General features: G+C 49.3%; 1 protein-coding gene across 1 annotated transcript in view; it reads left to right on the top strand.

Moving 5' to 3' along the window:
- LOC132406444 (rho GTPase-activating protein SYDE1-like) overlaps positions 1 to 14,203 on the top strand; it is a 68,597-nt gene that overhangs the window by 19,541 nt on the left and 34,853 nt on the right. Inside the window, 1 exon segment of the mRNA XM_059992110.1 lies at positions 9,031 to 9,621. Coding sequence (XP_059848093.1) covers positions 9,031 to 9,621 — 591 coding nt within the window.

Raw genomic sequence — 14,203 nt, 5'->3', positions numbered from 1 at the left:
CCTCCTACTGTGGACGTTAGTTTGTATGCACAGTTCCTCTGCCAAGCAGGGTCTCACTGATCTTGGACCTTTCTCTTCCGTCTTCACCCTCCCCTAGGCATTTCTCACCCCAGACTGGTGCTCATCTTGAACCTCCTTGAACCTGCCCCTTGTCACTTTTCCACACTCAGACCCCCTCCTATACTATCATGCCCTATCACTCAGTCCCTTCCTCCTTTACCTTCTCAGCACCCATCCTTCAACCTTCCCGCTACCCTTCCCTTCTACCCCAACCCTTCCCAAATATTGCAATGTGCTACTGATCCACTGTGGGCCGAAGGGCCTGTTCATGTCCTGTATTATTCTGAGGGTTGGGGGTGGGGGGCAAGATTTCTTTCAAATGGCTCCACGGATCCAACTCTGGGGCACTTGGAGTCTCCTTGGAGTGGTCCTGGAAGGCAAGAGGGCAAGAGTGAGCGGAGGGAAACATGGCTGATGCTCAGAGGGAGTGGAACCATTCGAAGGGGATTAGCGGGCTGGATTTAACGGGCTTGCCCGTGCCCGGGGTGGTGGGAAAGTGACTGCACTTGCTCATTTTCCATATACGGTCAGGCATTCTGTAATCGTATAATCTACAAGCTGAAAGTATCCTTGACATGCTACGTTTCAGCAGCTGAGTTATAATTGGAACTGTTGAAGACATTATGCACAGGAAGTTCTTGTTGATAGTTCACTGTGAATTCCTGATAAGTGACTAAGATGCTGTGGGAATAGTTTATTCAGTTAACAGAAGCCGATGGAAGCGTTACGCAGTGTGGCGCAGCAGCAATGCTGGGCTCTGCCAGGGGACGAGAGCAGGCACCTGGGCCAGGTGGATGGAGCCAGGGAGCGCACAAAGCAGAATTCTATCTCAGTGCGGAGGAGGACTCTGGCGAAGGGGGAGTTTCGGCGCACTCGGGGTTGGGAAGGGTTGTGTGACAACAGCAGATGTGAGGGGCCTTTAATTGGAGGAAGGGGAAGGACATGGCGCTGGAAAGGCTGAGATGGAGAGACCTGAAATCAGAGGCTGAAGAAGTCTGCCCCTCTCACCTACAGTGGAATCTGGCCCATTCATGTCTCAAACTCCAACACCCCTCCATGGCTTCAGACCACTAGGTGTCCAGCACAGTTACCACCCCACCATGCACATTCGCCCAGATTTCTGCACAACCCATGGTTTGGCCTTGCCTTGTTCATCCTGGTCCACCCAGATAGCTTCCCCAACATCCCTCACCCTTCACCCCGTGTTCCCTTTGCCCACTCACTTCCATTGCCTTCATACCCCCTTGCTTCCTTTTATCGCTCACGTATTCATTCCCTCCCCCTTTCTTTCTTTCCCAGTCCTCACCCTCCCTTCCCTCATTCTTTTCTTCCCCTCTCCCCTCCCTAGGGGACAATCTCCGCCATCACGTGCCCCTTAAAGCCCCCCCCCCCCCGTGAACCCCTCTGAAAGCCCGCGATTCATCGGTCCCGAGCTGACCTCGGCCTTATCGCAGCATCGGGCAGTTTAGCTTTTCTGAGGCGATCTCCCTGATTATCAACAAATTAGCAGCAATTTGTCTTGCAGGCTGGTGCCCTGGGGAGGCGACCAGAGAGAGAGGGGGGGTGGGGTGGGGAGAGAGCCGAGCTGAGAAAGAGGTCGGTCCCCCGCCCGGGGTATCGCTCCCTCCCCACCCTCTGCTGGAACACAGTGCAGCCCACTTTACTCTGCAGGACTGTCAGACGGCCCTGCCCCGTGTGCTGTGCTCTGCCGATGTTAACCTGAGCCTGCCTCCCACATAAACAGGCTGCTTATTTCCAGCGATCTAATTTTAAGCCTGAACTCGCGCTTCCACTTTTGATTAAACTTCCGCTGCGGGCGTTCTGAAACTGGCCTTGTTCTCCTGCCTCGGACGTGTGAATGGTGCTTTCAGTTCCAAGCGGGAGCTGGGGATCTCGCCACAGACCCTCCTTTGTGCAGCAGGCGGCAAATCCCGGGGAAAACAAGGAGCCAAGTTTCAAGGAACTACTAGAGGCAAGGGGCCTGTTGTTCCGTGTGGTAGGCTGCAGCTGGCTTGCTCATAGCTCCCGGCACCACGAACCACCTCACGGGGAAGAAGAGCTCCCCCCCACCCCCTTACAGATGTGAATCGTGTTGCCAGCTGGTCCAGCACGCCCCCACCCTCACCCAACCTGTCAATCTGAATCCTGTAATGAGAAAGGAGGCCATTCAGCCCATTGGATACAGGTCAGCTCAGAGGAAACAACCCCCCCCCCCAAAATCCCATTTCTTATCTCTCCTTTTTTCCCTGGGTGCCTGCAAGTTATTTGCTCTCACACCACGTCTAACAGCATTGTCATTACCACTCACCCGCACACTAGGGTCATCTGCAGTGACTAATTAACTTACTAACCTGTGGGGTGATTGTCCACGTGTCCAACAATGATAGAAACTGGGCGGGAGTTTTTCAAGGGGGGGACCCTTTGCTCTGGGGAGGTTCCACTTTCAGAAGACTAAGTCCAGTGGTACGAACAAGCATCCCACGCCGGGGTTCTCCTGGGTCGCAGCGGACGACCATGATGCCTTCTGTGCCTTGACGTGCTCTCCACTCGCCACAGCGCGTCGCAGTACAGCCTGCCTGGCCATTGGGTCTCTCTGTGGATCTCGTCCGCCAGTGCTCACTTTGCGTGCTGGGACAGGCATGTCCCTCGATATGAGGCCGCCGGCTACCCTGATTTAGTCCAGCTGTCAGAGCAGTGTACTGGGGTGTGGCCGCTGTCACGGTTACTTGAAGCTGAGCGGGGGCCAAAAGTGAAGGAGCTGCCCAGAAATGGACACATCAAGCCCTCTTCGCCAGAGGTTGCTCCCCTTCTGTGGGCATCCCTCACACCCCACTAAGCTGTACATCTTTGTGATGTGGGAGAAAACTCACTTGGTTGCTAGAAACTCCACACAGACCGCACCGGAGTGTCAAACCAGGGTCTCCAGGGATGTGAGGCGGCAGCATTTAAACAAGGGTTTGTCGGTTCAGGACAGAGATCTGAGGAAGAGCTTTTATCGCCCAGAGGGCAATTGGGGTGTGGAATACAGTGGCTGAGTGGGTGATGGAGGTAGAGACAAAGGCATCTAGATAACTCTTAGCAAGAGAAAATCTGCAGATGCTGGAAATCCAAGCAACACACACAAAATGCTGGGGGAATTCAGCAGGTCAGGCAGTATCTTTTCCATAGATGCTGCCTGGTCTGCAAAGTTCCTCCAGCATTTTGTGTGTGTTGCTTGGATAAACGGCAAGAAAGCTATGGAGAAGGTGGGATTAGCAGAGATGGTTATGGGGTCAGAAAGGATGCGATGGACTGAAGGACAAATTTCTGTACAATGAGTCTCTGATTCTGTGGTACTACCCGCTGCACGCCCCACCCGACACGCAGGCTGCAGTCCAGCAGAGAGCATGGCAAGAAGAACAAACCCAGGTCTCCAGTCACAACCCAAAGACACTTAAAAATGTACACACGTTCCCCTCCCAAGTCCACTATGGACTGAGCACTGTGACCTGGCTTGGTGGGTGGGGAGGAGGGAGACTTTGAGGGCATCTCAGAGCTGGCAACTATATGTCTCAGAAATTATGGGCTAGGCAGCCGGAAATCCAAGGTGGGTCGAGCAAGGTCCCTGGGCTGGGGGAGCTTCCAATCGATAGGTGAACAGGTTGGGCAGGTGCCCAGAGTTTGTCAGAAGGAGACGGACGGACTTCATGATGCAGAAGGTGACGCGGGGTGGACGGAGTGAAGGTGGAATAGAGGTACAGTGATCAACTGTGATTTTATTTTTGAATGATGGGCCAAATGGCCTCTGCCGCTGTGATTGAGGAGATGATTGGAACACTAACCTATCCAGAGGGGTAGAGCATGTGCTGGGGCTGCCCTCTGTACCAATCGTGCCTGCAGTTGATCACCACGCTGGTCTTAACCAGCACTGTGTAGATTTACTCCCTCCTCCTCCTTCACATCTCCTTAACAGAGTTGGGTGGACTGTTCAACTTCTCGTGCTTACTCCACCATTCAATAAGACCTTCTGCCTCAGCAGCACCCTACTGCATGAAACTCCAGGTCCCCTCTTTCCAGTGACCGACGGTGACGTTCTGCTGACAGATCACGAAACTACTACTTCCTGTAAAAATGTTTCTCCTTCTCAACTGCAGTTGATTGCAGCCCGTACTTTCAATTTTGATGGCATATTTTCCGGCCAACTGAGTGATCCGGCAGCTTTGCTGTCTTCTGGGGAATCCGAGCGGGGTGTGCAGCCGTCGTTTCCTAATGGCGGAACCCGTGATTGGCTTCCTTGCTCCCCGCCGATTAAAACGCCGAGCAAGATTGAGCAGGAGACGAGTGGGTGTTCTGCACCGCCTGCCCGCGTTTGACTAGTCTCCCTCTGCCTGCTGCTGGAGGGCGCGGCTTGTGGCTGTCGGATTCTTTCCGGGACACCGCGGTTTGCGGCTTAATGTCCTCAGTGCTGAATGCGCCCCACAGACTTGCTTATCATGTTCTATGTGTTTCTGGCTGCTGTTTTCGTGCGATTTGATCGAGGCGCTTTGATGCGGAACTGGGACCTGCTGTCATTGACACAGCACTAAACTGAACTGACTGTCACTCCTGGACCATGTTTGGGGACCCTGTGGTTTGATGTTTAATATTCTGTCTGTTAATTGCTCATTTTTTAAACTTTTTAACTTTTTAGTTTAATTTATCAATATTATTTATTTAAACCTTCGTTAAGTTTTTCTTTCACTCAATGGGTGTTTTGGTGTTTTCTTTTAAAGAGTTCCACAGTATTTCTTTGTTCTGTGACTCTCTAATAGAGGATGAATCTAGGGTTGTACACTGCATACATAGTTTGAGAATAAATGTACTTTGAACCTTTGAAATCTATCCAGAGTTACACTTCTATCCATCTCTCTGGAATGTTCTCGGCAATGGGTAATTCCAAAGGTTCAGCAACCTCTGGCTTCCAGCCCCCTTCCCAGCTCCTCCCAAACATTTCCAACACTGTCGCTTGGCCTGCTAGTGTTGGTATTTAAAACTGCCACATAGTCTCACTGTGCCTTGTCTTCCTCCTAACCCTGCTGCGGCCTGCGAGGTCGGCCCACTCCTCTGGGAATGCCAACGGGTCTAGGCAGTGATGTTTCTGAGGCAGTGTTGCTAATGGATACAAAACTGTGTTTATCCTGCTCGCAGACTGATTTGATTAAAAATCTGGCAGGCTGCTGCTTCGTAAGTCGATCTTTTCCTTACCCTCTCCCACGAGGTATGTGAGTTCAAGCCGCGTGAAGCAGTCTGCCCAGCTGGCGTAGCTCCGATAGTCCCAGGTCATGCTCTGCAGGAGAGTGCAGGTGAGAATGTGCACAGGGCTGGGTCTGTGCCACCTCCTTGTGCTCCAGCAGCCGCCCACATCCCTCGCACACTCCGCCCGCATACGCATCAACTCTTGTGCACTCTCATGCTTGTATGCATGCTCTCACTGGTGTGTAATGCTCTTACATACTCATCTGTAGCAAGCTCTCTTACTCTCACTCACGTCATGCGTTCTCTTGCACACTTGTATTTACACTTCACAGGCTGTTGCACTCAACCTGTAGGACATGACCTATTCCTTCTTCTCTCCCTTCATCTTCCCCCTCACACGACCCTTACACATTTTCTTCATTTCTTTCTGTTGTGCTAGTGGCACTGAGACCCCTCAGGCATACCGTATCTCCAATGTGGTGTTTGCCCCAGTTGGTATTTGGAGAATCTGTTTAAAACCACATTTCTCAGTCGCATGTTTATTTGCTTTCCTGCACGTTAGGAGGAATGGGACAGCACTTACGCGGGTGTAGCGACAGAACAGAGAACAGTACAGTGCAGGAGTAGCCACGACACCAGTCTAAACCAACCCCATCAGCCTGGACAAGATCCATATCCCTCTGAACCCTGCCTGTTCTTGTATCTTGAGTAACAAAGTGTTGGTGGGAGTCAGCGGAAGTAGGCAGTCAGTAGTTTGTCTAATTGCTTCTCAACCTTTATTGCCATTTTTCTTCCTTCTACCATCTCCCATAACCACTCTCTGTGTACAACTTGCTTCATAGATCTTCTTTAAACTGCCCCCTTCTCACCTTAAAGCTATGCCTTCTAGAATTTGACATTTTTACTCGCAACAGGACACAATCTCTGCCTCTGATAATTTTACACGCAGTATTTCCATCAGGTCGCCTCTCAACCTGCGACGCTCCAGAGAAAACCATTCAAGTTTGTCCAGTTTCCTGGAGTTAATCCCTTGAGTGCTCTGCTTCCCTCCAAAGATGAACTGGTTGGTGGGTTAATTGGCCATTGTAAATTGTCCTGTGATTAGGCAGTGTTAAGTAGGTGAGTTGCTGGGCAGTGCAGCTCGTTAAGCCAGGGGGACCTGTTCTGCGCCATATCTGTAATAAAATAACCAGCGTCCCGGTCAATCTCTTCTGCACCCTCTCCAAAGCCCCCATATCCTTCCTGTAGTGTGGCAACCAGAACTACATGCAATATTTTAAAGAAAAAATTGTATCTTCTTAACTTTTATACTCAAACCACCAACAATGAAGGCAAGTACTACCCTATCTACTTGTGTTGCCGCTCTTAGGGAACTATGAACTTGTGTCCCAAGACCCATCTATACAACATGTTCCTAAGAGTTTTGTCATTAACCACATACTTTCCTCTTGCCCAAGAACTTGGATATACAGAATAATTGTCCCAGGTAATGTTGAAGCTGTTGGTGCTGCACTTGGAAAAGATTCTGCCACACTCTGCTATAGTGTTAGGCTGTCGGGAAATGAGTCACTTACCTCAACATGCTCAGCAACCACACCAACTGGAGTGTTTTCCCTTTGCTCGTAGATTAGTTTTGCCAGGGCTCCCCAATGACACACTCAGTTGAGGGCAGTCACCCTCACGTCCGGACTTCAGCTCTTTGGACAAAGGTGGTGTTCTTCTTTACCAAGTGATCCTGGCAAAGTTTAAGCTGGGCCTCAGAGAGTACGTTTCCAGCTCATGTGCCCTTCAGAGCTGTTGGCCACACCTTTCTCCACTTTGTTGATGAGTATGAGAAGGGATTAGTCAGGATGGATTTCTCCTGCCTTCTGTCAATAGGATCCACCTAAGCAATTTTCCACATTGTTGGGTGGATGCTAATATTGTAGCTATTTTGGTATAATCAGCTACGGACCTGTTTGCTCCAGAAGCAAAGGTCTTCAGTTCCTTGTCTGGTATGTTGTCTGGTTTCTAATACCACAGGAGCATATTTAGTCACAAAATTATTCTCCTTGAAGCAAAGAAAGTTGAGAAGATTTGATGGATATAAGTGAGATTATAACAGGTTGAGGAAAGGTGACCAGAGAAAATTAGTTCCCTTCAGCCTATGCTACAAGGAGGAGAAGGAACAAAATGGAGATTTCGAGGAATACGCGAAAGAATTTTTGCACACGAAGAGTGGTAATGGCCAGTCCACTGTCTTCAAGAATGTTGAATCAGAGATATTTGATTATTTTAGGAAATTAGATTGGCATCTAAGGGAAATAAAGATTGAGTGGGGCAATGGGACTGAGTGGATTGCTGTACTGATCAAATGGCCTCGTTTATGCGAGATGGCTGAATGTGATCACCGCTGGGACTCTTTGCACTGGGAAGGTTGTAAGTTCCACACTTGTCCACTCAGAGCCTCTCCTCTCATTCAAGTTGCTGCCTTCCTTTGAGGTCTGACTGCACAGACACAGGTTAGTGGGCTGAGACCTGGGTTCACTGCAGCCACTGAGGAACTGTAGGCCTCTGTGGTGGTGGTCTAGACTAGCATCCTTCATTACTAGCCCACGGAGATCCCCAAAGGCCGTAATGAGGCTCCTAAGGGAACTAGAAACCGAGAACAAGTGGCAGGCTGGGAGCAGGAGCTGACGGGTCCAGAGAAGGAGGGGGTCGAAGGGCAGGCAAGATAAGGTCAGAAGGCAGGGAGAATTGTGGTGGGGTGGGTGGTGGTGTAAACTATCTGAAAGGGTTCAGGAACTGAGAAGACTGTGAGAGGTAGGGTGAGTGAGAAGGAAGAGGCAAAGTCAGTGGTATCTGTGTGTGTGGGGGTGGGTAGAGAGAGACAGACAGATACAGAGAGGAGAGGAGGGGATGCTGTTTAAAAATGGAGAGGCTCAATAGTGTAAGGTGTCCACAGACCTCCACAGTGGACCCTGAATCAAGGAAGTCTGACCTGGGCAACAGTGAGATTTGTTACTGAAGGCGCAGTTTGTAGTTTCAAAAGTTGGTGCAGCGCCTGCTGTAGATGACTTTGGAAAAAGGCCTTCTGAACTTCCATTCTGCTGAGAATAATAAGATGATTCCTTGGATAGTAATACTGACTCAGCAACTTTGGCAGCTCTGTACTCTCCCCGCCCTGGCAGTGTATGATGGACAGTGTAGAGGGAGGCCTCTCTCAATGTCCATAGACAGGGCAGTGTAGTGGGTGCCTCATTCAGTCTAACCCTGGGAGTGTGTGATGGTATGCTTAAGAGGGAGCACTCGCTGTCTAACCCGTTCCTTGGGAATGTGTGATGGGTCAGTGTAGAGGGAACTTCTCTCAGCATCTCTCCCACACCCTGGGAGTTAGTGACAGAATAGCAGTGAGAGAACTTCACTCAATGTCCACACTTGGGATAATGTGATGGGAATATGTGGAAGGAGCTTCACTAGGTGTCCAATTGTAGGAGTGTGTGATGGAAAAGCATAGAGGGAGCATCACTCAGTGTCCAACCCTAAAGTTGTATGATGGGACAGAGAGCTTCATTCAGTGTTTAACTGGTACATTGGAAGTGTGTTATGACTTGGTGTTGAGGGAACTTCACTCAGGTTCCAGCCCTGGGCATGTGTGATGGGACAGCATGAAAAGTTAAGGGACTAACCTGATGGGTGAATCTTTCTCTGTCCTTTCAGTGAAGTTCTCCAACTCTTTGAGCAGGTTCCTGATAAACTTTGTTTTGCCCCCTTCAGATCCTGAGGTCACAGACACGGCAGCGACTGCCACAAATGGAGAGAATAACCAGGCAATGTGTACGATCGGTGAAGAACAGAGTAACAGGGACTGCACCTCTGGTTCATCCAGGAGTCTTGGCACACCTGCACCTCCCTGCGGTACGGACAGTGGAATGGACTGCACTAATCGTGCCACGTGTGTGTCCAGCCTGGCACGGAGCTCCAGCCCAGAGCAGGACGCCCACACCGCAAGGCAGAGTGAAGTGAGGAGGGACAGAGTGGGGGAAGGGGCGATCTGGTACAATCCCATTCCAGAGGATGAGTACGTGATGCCAGTGCCACGCAAACCTGGGAGCAGCAAGGCAGTGTGGTACGTGGAGATGCCCCAGCCGAGCGAGGCCGAGACCGGCACCGGTGATGGTGCGTGGAAGCCCAGCTGTTTGGCGGCAGCAAGCTGCACCGAGAGGACACTGGAGTCACGAACAATAAGATGTCCAGCTGAATCCTCGCCTCCGAAATCCCGTGCACCTTCGCACCCAGTGCCAGCCACTGGAGTGTCATGGAGTTGCGGTCAGCAGGGGAGCAGTGCACAAAAGACCAGACAGTCAGGTGAGTGATCATTCCCAGCATACAGAGAGTAACCAGACCTGGCACTCTAAGCAGGTATAGGCACCAGTGGAGCACTATTTCCAGTTGGTCCACACAAGGGTCTTAAAATCATGGATGGTGATTATTGGTGTTGGGATGAGGCATCACTGAATCTTTACCCCAAAATACTTCACTCATCCCGTCTCCAATGGCTCACAACTGCAGCTGCTGGAAATCTCAAACCACAGCAGGAGATACAGGAAACACTCAACAGACCAGGCAGCATCTGTCAATAAACCTGAATGCCAAGCAACTGAACCTTCTTGACCAACCTCCTGTGCAAGACCTTGTCAAATGCCTTGCTAAAGTCCATGCACACAACATCAACTGCCTTCCCTTCATCAACTTTCCTGGTAACTTCCTCGATAAACTCTATAAGATCAGTTAGACATGACCTACCACACGTGAAGCCTTGCTGACTATCCTTAATCAGTCCATGCTTATTCAAATACTGATATATCCAGTCACCTATAATACTTATCAAATACTTTTCCACTACTGATGTCAGATTCACCAGCTTATTTCTTACTTTATGCCTTTCTTAAACAGCAGAACAAGATCAGCTATCCTGTAAACCTCTGCGGCTAAGAATGATTTAAGTATTTCTGCTAGGGCCCCAGCAATTTCTGCACTTGCCTCCGACAGAGTGGAAAGGAACACTTTGTCAGGCCCTGGGGATTTATTCAGCCTAATTTGCCCAAAGACAGCAAACAGCACCTCCTCTATAATGTGTATAGGGACCGTGACCTCATTACCGCTTTGCCTCACTTCTATAGACTCTGTGTCCACCTCCCAAGTGAATACTGATGCGAAATAACCTTTTTCGATCTCCCCATCTCATTTGGCTCCATGCATAGATTACCATTCTTACCTTTCAGAGGACTAATATTGTCCATTGTAATCCTTTTGCTCTTAACATACCTGTAGAATCCCTTAGGATTCTCCTTCTCCTTGTCTGCTAGGGCAACCTCAGGCCTTCTTTTAGCCCTCCTGATTTCTTTCAGAAGTGTTCTCATGCATCTTGTATCCTCCATGAGTACCACAGTTGTTCCTACCTGCCTATACCTGCTATGTACCTCTTTTTGTTTTTCTTAACCAGGGCTCAATATCTCTTGAAAACCAAGGTTCCCTGCACTTGTTATCTTTTAGTCTGACAGTCACATCCAATCTTGCTACTCTCAAAACTTCACTTTTGAAGGCTTCCCACTTAATAAGTACACCTTTGCCAGAAGACAGCCTGTCCGAATCCACACTTGCCAAGTCATTTCTGATGCCATCAAGATTGGTCTTTCTCCAATTTAGAATCTAAAGCCAAGTGCGGCCTGCCCTTTTCAATAATTAACTTGAAACTAATGGCATTATGATCTCTAGATGCAAAGTCTTCAACTGCACAAATTTCCATCAATCAACCTGTCTCACTCCCTACTAGGTCAAGTATTGCACATTCTTTTGTTAGGACTTCTATGTACTAATTAAGGAAACTTTCCTGAACACATTCGACAAATTCTATCCCATCTACAGTGTGGGAGTCCCGATCAATGTGGGGAAAGATAAAATTACCTGCTGTCACAACCTTGTGTTTCTTGCAACAGTCTATGATCTTACTACAAATTTGTACTTCTAAATCCCACGTACTGTTAGGTGGTCTATAATGTAGTCCCGTTAACATGGTCATACATTTCTTATTCCTCATTTCAACTCGTAAAGCCCCACTAGAGCGCTCTGCAGTCTGAGCACGGCCATGATTTTCCCTGACTAGTAACGCCACCCCTCCCCCTTAATCCCTCCCACTCTGTCACGTCTAAAACAACAAAACATCAGGATATTGAGCTACCAGTCCTGCAACCAGGTCTCACTAATGGCTACAAATCATACTTCCATGCATTGATCCATGCCCTGAGCTCATCGGCCTTTCCTACAATACTTGCATTGAAATATACGCAGCTCAGAACATTAGCTGCACCGTGCTCAACCTTTTGATTCCCAATTTTGTCTGAGGCCTTAACAACATCTGTCCCCATAAATCAACACTATCTGTTCTCGTACACTGGTTCCCATCCCCCTGCAACTCAAGCTTAATCTCCCCCCAACTTCATGCAGTGTAGTTCTAGCAAACTTTCTCGCTAGGATATTAGTCCGCAAGTTTAGATGCAAACCGTCTCTTCTGTGCAGTTCACACCTTCACTGGAAGAGAGCCCAATGATCCAAAAGTCTGACAGCTTCCCTTCTACATCAACTCCTTAACCACGTGTTGAACTGTATGAGCTTCCTATTTTTGGCCTCAGTAGCACGTGGCATGGAGTCTTGAGATGACAACCCTAGAGGTCCTGCCCTTTAACTTAGCACCAACTCCCTAAAATCACTGCCAAGCCTCATTCCTCTCCCTACCCATGTCATTGGTACCGATATGGACCACGACCTGTGGCTGCTCACCCTCCCACTTAAAAATACTAAGGACCTGATCCGAGATGTCCAGGATCCTGGCACCGGGGAGGCAACATACCACGTGGGGATCTCATTCTTGTCCACAGAACCTCCTTTCTGTTCCCCTAATGAACGAGTCCCCTATCATCCACAGTTCACCTCTTCACCCCCTCTTTCTGGAGCCACAGAGCCAGACTTAGTGCCAGAGACCCAAGCACTGTGACTTTCCTCTGCTATGTCATCCCCCTTCCCAACGGTATCCAAATTGGTATACATGTTGTTGTCAGGGATGGCCACAGGGGTACACTGCACTGGCATCTTAATCCCGTTTCACCCAGTTTCCTGTCTCCTGCACTCTGGGTGCAACTATCTCTATGTCCTATCTACCACCCACTCAGCCTCCCAAATGATCCAGAGTTCATTCGGTTCCAGCTCGAGCTTCTTAACATGGCGTGTTAGAAACAGCAGTCACATGCAAATTTGCAAGTGAAGTCATCACAGACACAGGAGGTCTCCCTGCCTTCCCACTATCCTGCCTGGTATCCCTGCTGCTCCAGCTGTGCAATTACAAAGAAGGAAACAATAAATAAATGGAAAATAATCTCCATGCAGCCTTTTTTCCTTCTTTCACTGAAGCCTCAAAGAGCTAAAAGCCCCAAATCCCCACTCTAGAACTGTTCAAACGCTGAATCTCCCGCAAAGCCCTGCTTTTTAATACGCACTCACCGATCTGTGTGAGTCACCTCTTCCCTTGCCTGATCTCTGACTGGATGCTGTTCAGACACCGAAACTCCAGCGAAATGCTGTTTTTTAATGGATGGGAATTGTTCTTCAGCAGGAGCTGTTGTGAGTACAGTAGGGCAGGGCTTTCAGGAGCAGGCTGAGCCAGCCGGGCATCCTGGTGCCATTTCGGCTAGTGGCCATCCCGCTTGGTGGCACAATAGTACCAGCGCCAGACTCCGGAGCGAAGGTTCCCGAGTTCGAATCCAAGTCGGGTTGAGCGTCGAGCTAGCAACTCAGCCTCGTAAATACAAGAATATTTGCTATGGAAACACCGTCAACAGACGGTGCCCCGATAACTCCACTGCTGAGTTAGGGGCTATTCTTCTTCTTCATACCAGGACTGGGCGGCTGCGGTGGGTGTAGGTCGGGAGGATGCGTGGTGGGGCCCAGGGAGGAGAGGGTGTTGGCTTCAGCTCTCCGAAATAAAGGAATGAGAACCCCGGGAGGGGCAAAGGGGGTGTGAATCTCATCTCTGATTCAGCTGCTGAGATACCATGAGGTTGAGGCCAAGGATGAAAGGAATTATTAAAGAAGCTCCTTGAGGGCTGACCTGGCTTTGCTCCAACTTCACCTCACGCAGCGCCCGTTGAATTTTACCTGAAGAACTTTGGGCCATTTACTGCTAACAGCACCACCTCAGTGAAAGTTGGTGTTTGTTTTTAATCTGGAGAACTTGTCTCTGTCTCTGTTTGCTCTGATTGACTGTCTAGGGATGCCTGTGTCTGCATCTACCTCGCTGTATTTGAAGGTCTACCTTCAGGAGCACTATTTAAATGCATATTCCTCTGTGGCTGACCGTGGGGGCTCAGTACAGTTCCAAAAACCCACTCAGCTCCTTATAATATTGGCTCGAAAGAGGAGCAAATTATCATTACAGGGGCCACTGCGGTTAGAATACCATTCCAGTAATCTAGAGGTCTGAGTTCAAATCCCACCACAGACCACAACTCATCATTAACGATGATGACCACAGGAACTATGAACTAGATTGTTAGGAAAATTGACTTGGTTCGCTAGTGCCCTTATAACGAGGGGGAGGCTGTTTGGCCCATTGAATCTATACTGGCCCTCAGCAATCTCATCAGTTTCCTTCCCTATTTATTATCTTGAAACTTGTACTCTCCCACATTCCGATCAATTTGTCCCAATTCTCCCACAAGGGCACAAGTTTACCTAATAACCCGCATGTCTTTAGGATGTAGGAGGGAAGTGGTACATCCAAGACATACTTGCTTTGTAATGGAGAGCATGTGCAAACTCCACACAAACAGCAAAGGAAGAAATGGCCCCTTAAGTCATCTCACGGTTGTACACGCCACCTTCTCAGTTAGTGATT

Source organism: Hypanus sabinus, chromosome 16 (assembly GCF_030144855.1).
Source record: "Hypanus sabinus isolate sHypSab1 chromosome 16, sHypSab1.hap1, whole genome shotgun sequence".
In the NCBI taxonomy this organism is placed as follows: Eukaryota; Metazoa; Chordata; class Chondrichthyes; order Myliobatiformes; family Dasyatidae; genus Hypanus; species Hypanus sabinus.
This window is presented reverse-complemented; position numbering and strand designations above follow the sequence as displayed.